Below are 15,600 nucleotides of genomic sequence, written 5' to 3' on the forward strand. Positions count from 1 at the left end.
ACCTTAGTAGAGAGGGTAGTATTGCGATGATGTCAACCCACCCCTAACTTGTGTGTATGAATGGTGATCTCTCGCCTCGTACCGGAAGAGCTTTGTTTAATGAGAGCTTTGGCCCCCGGAAGCGACGGACACGTGACCACACCAATAGCAATCAGTAATCAGCTGGATTCATCATTCGAATCGAAAAGTCGGGATTACTGAAAGGGATGAGATATTGAATGAACGTTTATATTATTTTGGGTTCTATGGATTTTTGTATTTGGGATTTTAGATCATTTTATTTTCATGGTTTAATAGTATTATATTAAATCTTATTTAATTATAATAAGTGCTATGCTCAACAATTGTGAAATTTAAAAGAAATAGGGTGACAAACCAGTGTTAGAAAAATTCTAATAATTAAATTATATTAATTGGAGATGGGTTAATTGTAGGGCTTCCAACTAAAAAGCTATGTTATTCAAAATATTATCACCACAGCTTATATAACTATTAAGATCTGATTTCTGTTCAAATATAAAAAATAATTTTAAAAAAAATACAATTTAACTATACTCTATTTGTAAATTAAGTACCTACGAATAAGGTGACAGTACATCCCGGTTTGACCGGGATATTATCAAATTTTGGGCAAGTCCATCTTTAGCAGAAATTTCTTTCACTTTCTAAATGTAATTATTTAGTTAATATTTTGTGAAATTATTTATATTACATGCAGTGCAGTGCATTACCATATCCTGAGACCATGGATTGTTAGAATGTTCTAATTTAACACTACGATTAATTAATTGTAAGTTCTTTTTACTCTTTATATAATTTTTTTCTTTTAACTTCAACTCAATTGTTTTAATTTTCAATTTTATTTTTAGTTTTCACTGAATGAAGGCTAGGATTATAGCTAAAACGTATGGATGTAAAGTGAAGTTTTGAAAGAAATGTATGTTTTTTATTGGATGTTATGCCCGATTACTAGACTTTGCTAATACATATGTCAACATCAAATTCAGAATCATACAAAATATTATTCTTGGGCTGAAAAAAGAATTCATTGTTCTTAGTACTTATACACAATACAATACTAAAAAAAAGATGGTCCCGGATTTCCAGCTTGTGTCCCAGGTTTTCCTAAAAGCTATATTTGTGATGATAAAATTACAAATATCCATCAAATGATTTAAACAACGAGTATGCTTACATAAAACAATTGCTTATAAATGGGAATAATTTCGAATGCAAAATACCAAAGTGTTAAAGTAGAATATCACATTCATCATTTCACACTTTTATTCTCAATTTTACGAAAATTAGAAATTTTTGGCTTTTATTTTCAATTTTTCCAAAATTGCCGTCATAGTTCTGACCTAAAAAAATATGGTCACCTTACTTATCAATCGACATATATATCAAATATTTAAAAATAAAGACTTATTATTCTAGTCGGCAAGACTGGGTACGGTAATGACTGTCATAACAGTTAAACTGTACTGATTTAGAAATGGGGTCCAAAAGATTAATGTGAAGTATGTTTGTTCGAACTAGTTTCCATTATTGAATTGAGTCTGCTATGCCCAATGTCAACTTGATCTGTAGACCACATTGCCTTCAAAGAATCAAAAGTATTTTCTTGTTCGATTTTTTTCTGCTAATAACTGTTATTTGCATAAAGATATACCACTTTGTTATTTTTCCGTAAGTTAAACATTATTAGTAGTTATTTACCAGCAATAAGTTTTTGCTTAGATAATTTAGACTAATCTTAATGATGATTTGTTTTCAAAAGTGTGCGCTGAGTACGGTTGTGTCTCGTATTTCTTGTCTTTTTCAATTAAAGATTAAACAGATATAGAAAAATCTAACTTAACTAATTCAAAATACGAAAGAAAAAGGAAAAGGGAAATTAAATACCAAAAAAGATTTCTTTTAAACTTTGTTTAAAAATTTATGATTCGTTATATACATATGTTGTTATTATAATGTTACTTTGTGTTATATATTTTTCTATTTTTAGTGATAGAAGTCGTTAAAAATCTTTTTGGTATTTTGACCTATTGTTTTTTGATCTATGTTTATACCTGTTACAACCGTCCTGAGGGTATGATTCTCGCGCATTTTTTGTATAAAATGTTTTTGTCACTAATCCATCGTATTTAAGGACAGTATTTCAATATTTATGCAAATATTCAAATTACTGTTCAATTTACTTTTCTCCCAGATAACTGGTAAATTAACAAAATTCATGATGATAAAAAAAGTAGCGCAACCGTACCCAGTCTCCCCTGCACCAAATTTAGTAAAAAATAAACATTCAACCTATTAAAATCACTGTTTTAATCTGCACATATCAAAATACTAATTTTGGGTCATCTTTAAATTTGGTTATTGAAGCTTTTTGGAATAATACACTCGCAATAGGCCTAAACAATCTAATTTGTTCAATTCAATTTTTGTATCAAATTATTTAGGCGCAGGACATTTATATAAAACGTGCTTTGTACATGAGCTACAATGAATGTATTTGTCTATATTCTACTAAGAAAACACGAAACCGAAATGCTTTTACTGTCTAATTGGAAAAACATTGTTCGGAAATATACTACCGGCCATTCCGCTGCATTACTGATGACCGCACGTTGTACTTGATGTACAAGGCGCGGGTACAATTCTCCTGATCGCAAGGAACGTAGGAAGCTTTACGACGCCATAAAGTCAATTTGTAGATTTATTCGAGATCGAAACATCTGAACTATCCGATCCATAGGCCATCAATTCCAACAAAACCAGGCACAATCGGGTAAGATGGATGCCTATGTTGGTTTCTGGTCGAATAGATCGGGATAAGAGGTAGACTGAGATTGCAATTGAAGTCGTTTGTTAATTTTTAATATAAATTGATGGAGTTACATAAAGGAATTACTTCTTTATAGTCGTTTCTGCGCTCGAATGTAGGTCTACGATGGAGAAGCTCTCTATGATTACACTTTTTCACGAAAGTCTTTTTTACTCATGTTGTTTTTTGAATACTTGCACACTACAGAATGCGCAACCAATTTCAATACAATCCAGCTGTTTTTCTCTCTTCCTACTTTATTTTTTCTCTATAGAGTACAAAACATATTGAGCCTGCATTACATTCTGATATCCAATATTTATAGAAAAATATATTAAACATCATCACATGTATATTTTAACCTTATGTGTTTCATTTTCAATTGATTGATGTTTTTAACTACCATTCTGCAATGATAATTTGGTTATCTTGCGCTAATAGTTTTGGAAAACGTCTAAATGAAAACATTTCAATTGCGGTTACAATAATCAACGGGTAGTTAGTACAATGTATCAATGTATGAAATATCAAATCAATACTTTTGGTGTTACACCTTTTCACAATTTTAACTCTTTATATAGGCGTCGTATAAAGGTGAAGTCCAGTGCGTCGACTTAAGCTTCTAGGTAAAACGCTCTGAGTCAAGTTATTGAAAATTCAAGTTTTTTATTGACATTTATAGTTCTTTAGTTAGTAATTTTTGAGTTTTACATTTTTTTTTTTTATATCGACTTGGTCGGATTGCTGATCCGTACAGCAGTGTTACTCCGGCGGAAAAGTTGCCATAACAAAAGGGTTAAACATGTTTTTAGGATTACAATACAATTGCTTATTTTCTACATTGATAATATCTAAATTGCTGTCTCACAAATCCAGCTGCTTATTACAACTTTCTATATTAGATTTTTGCATATAAATGACCATGCTGAAAAGACATGACTTACATAAGTGGTCGGGGTAAATTACCCCAAATAGGGTAAAAATAAAATTTTTGGGTGTAAAAAGTGCGTATTTTTATTTGATATTTACTGTTTTCGCTACGTAAATGTTTGTGTGAGGGAAATCTCTCTTCGACATTGGGATAACATCAACTTAGACAAACCAAATATTTTTGCTTATGAAAGACTATGCTGTAAAGCTGAAAAGACATAACTTACCTTAATATATGGCTTTTAATACGGGTCTATGAATAGATTTCACAATAAAGTTATTACTTTATGTTACTTCTAACTAACATTCAACAACTGATCATCCATTATCCTTGTATTTATATTTTTATCTGACCTTTTTTTTTCTTTACAGTATTCTCGAGCTGCGAAAAGAAAAATCAAGAGATGCCGCAAGATCGAGGCGAGGAAAAGAAAATTACGAATTTTATGAATTAGCCAAAATGCTTCCACTTCCTGCAGCAATAACCTCACAGTTAGATAAAGCCAGTATAATAAGGCTCACAATCAGCTACCTTAAACTAAGAGATTTCAGTGGACATGGTGATCCGCCATGGAATCGGGAAGGACATCCAAATAATAATAATAAATTGAAAGGTAAGAATCAGAAAGCTAAAGAAAAATATTTTACATATATAATATATATTGTTGGAAGTCCATTATGAAACATTGGAAAATTTTTGGTAGTACTTAGTGTCTAAATCGAATGCCAATCCAGTGATTGGACATCCTCGTATCATCGGAATTTAACATTTGAGTTAAAATTTATTTGGGATTACATATACAAATTTATTTGGGCTTCGAACAGAGACTAAATTATTATTATTATTATAATTATTATTATTATAATTATATGGATTCAATTGTCTATAACTTGAGCCAACATTGTATCCAGTAAAAGATGAATCAAACAATATAATGCGTTTTTAAGTTTGTATAAACTTATTTCATTGATATATCTCAGCCTGAAGAATTTTCTATTTGATTTTAGTTTAGTTTCAATAATAATAAAATTTGGCATATCATCCGGTTGAAGAAAACATTATTTTTTATACAATTTCGTTTTATCAGTAATAGGTTATTTAGTTTAAAGATTTTCTCAGATTTTCTTGTGATGTTTTGTTCCTATAGTATGTATTTACTTCTAAATCAAGATGTTTCAAAAATTTGACAATATTCTACTATGTAGTTATTTTTTATTATGTGTTATTTAATATTTCTACGATTAAAAATCATATAATCGTCTCTATAGTAAATCATAATTTCTATTATATTCAATCAAAATCATTAATCTAATCACATAAAATCTTCTTCATTGATTTGCTATAAAAGTTCGATAGAAACAACTCTCGCCCCCAAAAAGCTATGATAAAAATTTTGTTAAAGGTAGTAGTCGGTCCTTTTAACCCTAGTTTGTGGTTCGTTAAGGGTTGCATTGTCAACAGAAAGCATGAAATTTCCTCGTCTTCAATTAGATCGAAGCCCCTCTTATTGGGGATGATTTTAGAGCAGGGGTTTATTTACACATTGAGAGGCTTGATTTAACACAGTGTTGTTTAAATAGAGTCATGAAATGTTTTGTTTTCAAATCAGATTTTGTTTATGAGGTAGTAAATTTGAAATAACAAATTTAACCGGTGACTAAACTTTGACTAAATAACTAAACTTTGATACTATTTTTGCACCAAATCAAATTTCATCTACATTACTTCATTGAGCAGAAATGAGACACTTATTGTTTTTCAGTAACGTTTAAACCAGTGTTTCCCAATCTTTTATGGGTCACGCCCCACCTCATCATTTCTAAAAACGATTACTGTATTGTATAATATTTAGAAATACACACTTTCAGTTTTTTTTCAAAAATAATTGATTTACAAAAATATTTTTTGATGTTTCCAAGATGACAAACAGCAAATTTTTTTCGAACCTACCCAAAATAGCAAAAAACAAAACCTAACCAAATTACATAACATACTCGTACAAAGCAAAATGCCACTTACAACATGTTTACTGTTTCTCTTACATGCACAAATAAATTTTGCTTGTTTGTGGTTAACAGTCCAAAAAACAATGTCGCTGTTTTCAAGAAAATTTAAAAATGCTTGTGAAAATCCATAAACTGGAGAAATTTCTGTTGGGAGTAGGAACTCTGGTTTAGATAGAATGGGACATATAGATATTTTTAGTGTGACTTCGTAGAAATTTCTAATCAGATTCTAAATTCATTCAAAAGATGTTAATTGGAAAGTGAATTTATTTATTTTTATGAACTTAGAGATTATTAGACAATCTGTTTGTTCGGACGTCTTTTCATTTTATTATATTGGCCATGAAAGTTAACAAAACTTCATGGCATTAAGCTCTATACGGAATGGTTGCTACCCCTGGTAGAGGGAGTAGCGTTGTGTTTTAGAGGAACGAGTCATTCTCTTCTAAAAGTAAAGCCGACTTAACAACACGTACCTAACCTATACACATAAATATATCTTTCTTCATTAATACTTAATAATACATCAGTGATTGTAATTAGAACTGCAACAAATACAGAATATAAAATAAAATCAGTGTTTTTAATACAGTCCACAGCGACAAAGGTTAAATAATAACCTAACAACCTGAGTGATCGAAGAAGAAGAGTTTTTAGTAAATTCTTGAAATACGCACAAATAAACATTTTGGTCCTTTTTTACATTTTCTAAATTTCTTTTATATCTTACCTCGTATGTTGAAGCAATTCCTGCAGCAACTCATGAAACAACCTAATTGCTTTATTGTTTTATCAAACGTCTAACAAAGTACGAAATCAGAAATAAAACAACCCCCTACCCCTATTCATATATAATATAGCGATTGAATTAATTACAAATTTGAGGCAGTGATACGGCGACGGCGGCGCGCCTATGCAAATGCTCCTGATGCGATTATCTTTTGTGTGGGAGAGGAAAGTTTCATTGGCGGCTAATTGTAAATCATATTATTTAAAGCTAAGTAATTCGGTTAAGGATTTCAGCAGATGCTGATTATTTCATGTAAATTAATGCTGGTATCATACCACTTGGTAAATATTTACCATAGTGCTGTATGTAGAAATTTCTGGTTAGATTTGAACCGCTACAAGGGTAAGGTTCAACACGTGATTAGAATATAAAAAACTAGTGCTTAGATGCAATGTGTCTTAAGGCAAATTGTTGTTACTACCAGTATTGTGAACAAACTTAACTATGAAACTAAATTTTATATTAAAAATTAATAGAATATACATCCACTCGAAAAAATCCAAAGTTCGAATTCAAAATCTTCGAAGAAACGTGAATGTTTTGCAGCATTGATTTTTTTTATTTTCCTTAGTAGATATTAATGTGATCTGCAGAACTATATACAAATCTGCATAAAAATATTAAGATTTTTAACATTATTTAAAGAAGATGAAGTCATAAATTGCAATTAATTATCTAGTTTTAATTTTTGTTCGATGTTTTAAAATCAGTAGAAAAATAAAAGTGAGACATTTTTTATATATTTTTAAATCTTTGAACATGATTGGCTATTGATAATTAAAATCGTTCTGTTAAAATATTATATTATTTAGGATTTATATCCCAAATAATATAATAATCTAAAGGAACGATTTAAATGTTTTTTTTTAATTTTTGGGCATTATGGATATAGCTAATTCAAATCTTCAGATTAATTATAGAAATCCTTCTAACTAAATAATTGGTACCAATAAACCAAGACTAAGAAACTAAGATTTGCGTCGATAATTCTAAATCTATCTATTGGTTATGACTGCATTAGAAAAGTTTTTAATTCTATTACATGGACGTCATGGTTTTCATGAGAAAAATCATCTCTCACACTTTTTTTTACTAAGTGTGTCAAATTGTTCAGGAAAGCATAAAGCGCCGGCGGAACATAAAATTTTCTGTTTGACCGAAAATAATTTCTAATGCTGTTAGAGATTTTCATATTTTCAACTTCAATGTAAGAAAAAAATTAGAAAAATTTACATGAGTTGTAAATTAATTGTAGACTTATAAATTGTGGGGTTTATATGGGAACTTTGACAGATAGAAATTAGGTTTCTTTCATCATAATGTTATAATTATGGCCATTTGATTTAAGATTCTTATTTTTAAATTGATTTTGTCAAAATGTAATGTAGATGTAAATCTACAACCAAACGATTGTAGATACTATAAAATATTTTCTTCTTCTTCTGAAGGGAGAAGTATGTTTTTGCCAGCGATCTGCATATTTATGCTTTCTAGCAAAATATCGAAAGCCAATCTATGTAATAGAATAGTTTTTGTCTATGTTATTGCTAAACATTCTGAACCGAATTTGAAAATTAATTAACATCCGTTCGAAAGATATAGTTGGCAATCATGCTGATCAGTTCATGGTAAAGATCGACTGAGCCGTTTCTTCTTAAGTAATATGTTGATTTTATTGACGGTTTTTGATGAAAATTAATACAATGATAGAGTTTTTGGCTTCGTCGAACGTCTTAAAATATTTTAGGCTTACGGAAAGTGGTATAATTAAAGATCTTCATCAATTTTTGGAATAATGGGCAGTGTCGAAATGTTAAAACCTATTGTAATTATCAAATTTTTAAATTGTCAAGTTTCAATTCTTATTGAATAAGTCGATAATTTACACATATTGAGAAGTTCATGCAACTTGGCTTATGGTAAAATGTTCCATCAGATTGTAAAATCTTATAGGTAGGTATGGTAGGTAGGAACATTGTAGTAAGAAGCGATCAGTTAAATAGTTGGAATAAATTCATTTAACACGCAATTTGTTGTCAGTAGTTAGAACCAAGTATTCTAATCAATAAGTCTTTTGTGTAAAAAACAAAAACAACTGAGTGGTGGTCTTAGGGCAAATTGCTGAAACTTTTCGTACCATAACTAAATTTGACCGAAGTAAAAAATCTATAATAAACAAAAATTGATAATAATTATTTTAAAATTTTTGAAACAGATTATTATAAATACGGTAATGTTTATCAATCGTATTTAAAGAAAACAAAAAGAGCTTATAAATTTGGCGACAATAATATGTCGACAATAATAATGTAATTCTTAACATAATTCTTGGTACAGACTTTAAAGAAATGGAAACAAAGTTTGTACTTATTATTGAAATCTTTATAAAAAATCTGATTATTTGATACGCATATGCTCAATGATCATTTTAGACCATCAAGTGTCAGTTTTTGGAGCTTTTTAAGTCCACGGTCAAAACCCCTAGACCTGCCTTTTCAAAAATATAATCAATTTTTCACTCTGTCATTACAAGTAAAACACTTTTTGAATCTTTATAATTGGAATCTCTGTTGTCTTAAAAACAGAACTCCCATTTTTGTACTTCTTGTTCCGTAGCTTCAAAACAGATGGACCTGCCTTTGCCTGAAACTGATTAGCACTTTTTACATCAATAGGAACCTAATGCTTTTTGAATCATTCAAATCGGTTAAAGTGCGGTCTTGAAATCGCTTATGAAATATTGTATCCATACATACATACATACACACACAGGCACATTCAGTTTTTCTAAGGTATGCCAGAATGTTCAGAAGCCTCTGAAAAGTGAAGATATGCAAAAAATTGTATTTAATATTTTTAGACATTTACTATAACTTACCTTATGGAAAGTTAATAACGTCTTCACACCGTCGACCCAAGCAATATGCTTTTTGAAACGTAAAGATATGTAAAAATTTTCATTATTATTTTTTACGTTCCTTACGGGAAGTTGAAAATATAAATCTTCCACCTTTTAGTAAATAATATATACACAACCTACCTAGTACGGAACTCTGTACACGATATGTTAGCAGATATCTTTGTGCTCGTTATAAAAAATTCCCGTCCACGTGACATCCTGTGCAAGATGGCCGATGGCATTAGTATGCTGCACCAGGCGCGACGCCCGCACTTCGACTTCTCTACTCTACCGTTGAACTCCGCGAAAGAGGAGTAGAGGCAGCCGAAAGGCAAACGAATGCTCATCCAGGACAGGTGCGGACGGACGGACGGACGGACGAAATGAATGGACGGCCGTATATGGAAATGTAGTTATTCAACAAAATGGCCGAACGAGAATAATTAAAATTACATTAGCGGTTTAGTAAATAAATATCGGTAAATGAAAGGAATTAACAAGTTAGAAATTGGAGTTCACACAAAACTTTTTTGGCATGCTCGAAAATTTCTTTTTGAAAAGTATTTTACTTATCACTTCATTTATGTGAGATTTATGTGTCAATTTATTTATTAACTTCTTAAGTAAGTTATTGTAATCGTCCAAAAATTGAAATTGAAAATTTTTGCATATCTTTGCGTTTCAAAGGTTTCTGGACATTTTGGCATACCTTAGCAAAAATGTGTGTGTGTATGCACATTTTCGCGCGCACGTATTAACTGATTTCAATTATTCAAAAAATATTCGATTCCTATTGCTAGGGAGATGACCTGGTTAGTTTTTGGCAAAGGCAGGTTCAATCGTTTTGGAGATACGGAGCAAAGAGTGCAGAAAATAGAAATTGAGTTTCCGAGAGAACAGGGCATCCCATTTGAATGATCCAAAATAACATTTAATTCGTAATAATATGGGAAGAAGTAGTGATTAGATTTTGGCAAAGACAGGTCTAGCCGTTTTGGAGATAAGAAGCTAAATATCCAAAAAATGGCATTTTTTGAGAAAACTAAGCATCCGATTTGAATGATTCAGAAAACCTTGTCTTGACGAAACTATTGCTTATGAGGCAAGAATTTTTTTCAGATTTTTTTTAAATTATATTTGATTCTTCGAATATTCCATATGGTACGGGTATGTTCAGCAATTTGCCTTAAGGTACGATGCCATGCACTACTAGTTTCATTAATTAATTTTATTTATTTTTCTCATTAGAATTAAGCCATGAATAATAATATTAATAATAATATCAATCACAAAATTTGAAATCGAATGCAAGGACAAAATAAAATTTCGTTTCTGTTAGCATGGAAACGCAACGTAAAAAACGAATGAATTTTTTACGAGATTGTCGAATTGAAGTCATTAAATGCTCATAATTAATATATTTATAAAATCCTAAATAAGCGAGTTTATCTGTTATATTTTTCTTGGATATGAAAATAATATATTTAATATGTTGTTTGAAAATAATATATCTAATATTGAAATACTATTGTTTGGAATTGTGCCTAAAGCTAGTAGTTTGAGCAATCAAAGTTTTTGAACTGATGGCAATTGAAGAAAACTAATCATCAAATTAAAGTTACGTATACGAAACAAATAGTATAGAGCGGGGCTTGAAGGTCCGCGGGTAAAAAGATCCACCACCGATATCTCAAAATCAAGTAAAGTTAATATTTTTTAACAATAATAATTGAAAGTAGAGGGAGAAAATGTAAAACTAGTTATCTCCTTGATTTTTACGACGTTGCTATCGTAAGGAAAACGTCGATGTCTAAAAATCAATAACAAAAGTATTTTTTTTCGTTGTTAGTTTTTTTGGTAGTGAGCACTGTTGTTTAGTTTGCGAGACCTTAATATAATTTTAGGTACATATATGTTACTTAATTGTTATGTATTGTTACTTCTGTTACTACTGTTACTATAAAAACTTACACGTGTGTGAGGTAAAAAGGAAGTGAGGAAACTGAACTTTTATCCTAGCAAAGGCGTAAACTATAAAAAATTGTCAATAAAAATGAAAAGAGAGCTAAAATGCAATTTTACTAGAAATGAATTAATTAAATAGTTATTCCAACTCTGTTGATGAATATTTATAACAAAATACCTTATCATGGTAATATACATTTTTATCTCTGTAAAAAATGTACTTATGAAATTTATATTTGGATTGGTTGAATAATATAGCTAATATTTCGTAAAAACTATTCAAAATTAAAAATAAGGCTTTGGATCTGTATGGGATAATATTTTGAGAAAACACAAAAAAACATTTCTATAATGATCAATTAGTTGGACGCTTTACTTATTGTGATATAATTGGTTTGGTTTGCAGATTATAGTTGCTCAAATTCAAATTGGACCTTTATACCCTGCCCTACCCTATATATTTTTCCTTTACGTTACATATTTAATTCATATTCTTTAAAATTATATATTACTTTAAGCCTCTATGGGCCGAACTTATACATAAAAAATGGCAAATATTAAACAAACAAAATAACAAAACAAACAGAAAAGTTTTTTCGTATTAATGAATTATGTGATTTTCAAATCACAGCGGCTTATAATGTTCGCATTTTTGTGTTCATATTAAAACGTTATTTCAGGTTGAAATGCCTAGGAAAGGTTATAAATATTGATATTGGTTATCTTGATAAAGTTATAGAATTAAGATGTATGTTTTATCTTACAAAAACAATCATAATTATTTGGTAAAATATTGAATTATTTGAAATGTTATCAAAAAGTTACGCTAACCCATAGATGGTTAATTTAGCGATTTGAAGCATTGTGACATTTTAAATATTAGTAAAATACATTTCGATTTATCACAAACAAAATTAATATTGATAGAGATAGTCTCATATAATAAAGATCATGGGAGTTAAACATGAAACAAAGTCCAATCAAGTCCTTTTTTATGAATCTTGTCATAATAAGACTATTAATAAATAGTTGAAGTGAACGTTCATTATATTTCAATCTAGAATAATCCATTGAAGTTAGACAACTTTTAGTGTGGTTGACCGAGATAGTTAAATTTCGTACTTACATGAATTTTGCATGTTTTTAGAAGATGACTTCTATTTTTCTCCATCGACATCCACCTCTTCCTCGGTTGACAATTAATTCGAATCATCCGATGAATATTGCATTGGCCCTTGTTGCTCTGTTCTGTCGTGTTATTCAATTTCTGTCACGACTTTAGACATGTGTCACACAAGACGTCGTTTCGTGGTGCAATTTGAACCAACTTAGGCTCTATTATTACATACGAATGTGTAGCCCCCTTCGACCTGCCCTAAATTGAGTTATTGTGTGACGTCTGACGCTTCAGCACCGCCTACGATATTGGAAAAATTGGCCGAATTAGATGATGGAAAATTGCATGCCAATAATTGGTAGATAGTAGTGAAAAGCTATCTACCATGAAATTTGTGAAAAAATATATTTATAAATATAACAAGCTAAAAGTAGATTTTAAACTCACTTTCGTAATCGATTATGACGTGTTTTATTTGTGGTGTCTTTAAATATTTGACTTAAGGGGTATGAATTTTTTTAAATAATTAACATTGTTATACACATAATAGATTAAACATAAATAAGTTTGCTTATTTTATTATATTTGATTTTTAACTTTTTTATGGTAGTTTGTAACAGAAATTGAGAAAGATCATAAATATAAGGAAAAATTCAAACATGTGTTAACATTATTTGTATTTCTTGTATAAACATAACTTGAGAAAACCTAATTTTGGGTACATTTCATATGCATGTATATATACATGTATATGAAATTAGTTATGTGATATATTGAATATCTAGTTTCTTATTCTACATAAATTTTGTTTAAATCAAAATATATTCAGTAATTTAACAGATGTAGAACCGTTTTGGTAAGCTGCAAAAATATTCGAAAATTAGTAGAAAATAACAGTGTATAGTATGTAAATTAATAAACAAATATTTTAATATTTGATATACCATTTGTGAGATCAAAATATGTTTATTTCCCAAATTCATAGTATTTGACATAGGCGCTTGAACTATTTCATTTTGAACTTTGTTTTCCGATCCGAAATCCGATTTTCTAATTTTATATTTTCTCAAGATTTTATGTCATTCTGAATATGAATCTGATACAAAATTAGAAAAGTATATGTGTGTATGTAAGTGTATGTTTTTTATCGACACAGCTCTAGAAGTGGTAAATCTTATTTCTTTGAGATTATGTAGACTATATACACATAATAATAATAATGTGTAGAACTGCGAGTTAAATTTCTACTCGATTTAGGGAAGAATAGTCTAAAAGATTTCTTATTGCCATTTTATACCTCAGTGCCCAAAAATGGACTATTTTTCATCTATGTTTTCAAATTTTCAAATTAATTTGGACATCGCTACTGCACGATGTCAGGCTGTGCAGAGAGGTGTTCGAACTCACGATTCATTTAGAAATAATATTTTGAATAAACACTAAACTTTAACATTTTAAATACAAAATTACAACACTTTTCATTATATAAAAAAATCAAATTGTTGTTTGATATAAAATCTTTTATTAGACATATGTAGCAATAAGTAATCGAAAATTGTTTGACTGAAACAATATTAAAATTTTGTGCATATTGTCATTCTGCTACATTTTGCTGATTATTAGTTTCAAAGATACGGGGCCAAAAAAGGGCCAAAAGCGGTTAATCAGTTTTTAAGAGAATGGAATGTCCGATTTTAATAATTCAAAAAAAAAACATTTTGCTGGTATTGACAAGATGAAAAACTGATTCATTTATTGGGAAGGCAGGTATAGCGGTTTCGGAAATCTAGTACAAATAGAAAAAAAATTTCATATGGCGCACAAGAATGATCATTAGACATCAAGTTATCAGATATTTTATGAAGATTTTAATAATACATATAAATTTCGTTTAAATTTCTATGGGTTCCGTAACATCGTTTGATCTTTAGACTGCGGCGCGGTACTTACTCGTTTCGATATTTCATCTCTACTGCTTTGAAAAATAAAAACAAAAATTTCTAAAATATAAAAAAATCTTTTTTTTCAGTCTTTTTTATCAAAAAAGTCTTTTTTTTTCAAAAATTAAAAATTTTTCAAAAATCTAATTTTTTCCAAGATCAAAAGTTTAAAATATGAACGGAAAGTTTCAGCAATTTGCCTTAAGGCACTATGCCATACACCACTAATTTTCTTATACATTTTTTATTATATTTTTTCTGCGTATCTGTTATTGTCTTTTTTATAACAGTATGATAATATTAACATTGCTTTTTTCATAACAATGAGATCTGCATACCTCGAGAAATAAGAAAGTTATCGTCCTAAACATGTCTCGCCTCGATCATAACAATATTCACAATCGCATAAAACTGCGAATACTTCGATTTCATTGTTTTCTGAAAGCGTATTTGCTTCGAAGTTGGAGTATGTGTAATAATAGTGGATTGTTTGCTTTATAGATTAATAAGAATTGCCCTCAATAACATTTATATAAAATACTTGCGCAAGAGAAGAGAATATACTTAAGTCGACGAAAAGAAAACAAAATATAGGGGACGAATGTAATAAACGTACGATTTCTTTTCAAATAGAGTGTGGCGCTCTTAATCTAAACAATATCTAGAGCTGGAAACAGAATTTGTTGGTTTTTGGACGTAAAAGAGGGTCAAGTGCGAGTTAATATACCGAAATGTCGATACAATTATGTTTTTGGTAAAGCAACGATTTTGAGGATCTAGAGATTAATAAGCCAATTCTACCATAAAGCTATGTTACGCTGTGTTTTTTCGTATAAAGTGGTACTAAAAGTTGTCAAAAAGCTATGTGGTTGCTGTGCAGTCAGGTGTTTTCGGTATAAAATCTAAAGTAGAAAATGCACAATTGTTAAAAGTAGCATATTATTAAAAGTGCATCTTTCTGATATTTCATAATAAGATATGAGTGAAGTTAGAATTTATGTGTGAAACGCCTGATCGCACAGCAAATTTATAGCATTGTGACAATTTTTAGTACCATTCTATATGAAAAACGCACAGCAATTTAACATTGGTATATTTTACGGAAGAATTGGCCCGTAAATTACA

General features: G+C 29.8%; 1 protein-coding gene across 4 annotated transcripts in view; it reads left to right on the plus strand.

The window, feature by feature from the left end:
• Positions 1 to 15,600, plus strand: part of LOC113363407 (protein trachealess) — a 397,957-nt gene that overhangs the window by 269,231 nt on the left and 113,126 nt on the right. For all 4 annotated transcript variants that reach the window (XM_026605910.1, XM_026605909.1, XM_026605907.1 and 1 more), the window contains exon 2: positions 4,130 to 4,371. In XM_026605910.1, coding sequence (XP_026461695.1) covers positions 4,218 to 4,371 — 154 coding nt within the window. In that variant the 5' untranslated portion in view covers positions 4,130 to 4,217. The remainder of the gene's footprint in view (positions 1 to 4,129; positions 4,372 to 15,600) is intronic.

This window comes from Ctenocephalides felis, unplaced genomic scaffold (assembly GCF_003426905.1).
Source record: "Ctenocephalides felis isolate EL2017-DRISC unplaced genomic scaffold, ASM342690v1 CF-g0.4_SCAFFOLD_00845, whole genome shotgun sequence".
NCBI classification, from domain to species: domain Eukaryota; kingdom Metazoa; phylum Arthropoda; class Insecta; order Siphonaptera; family Pulicidae; genus Ctenocephalides; species Ctenocephalides felis.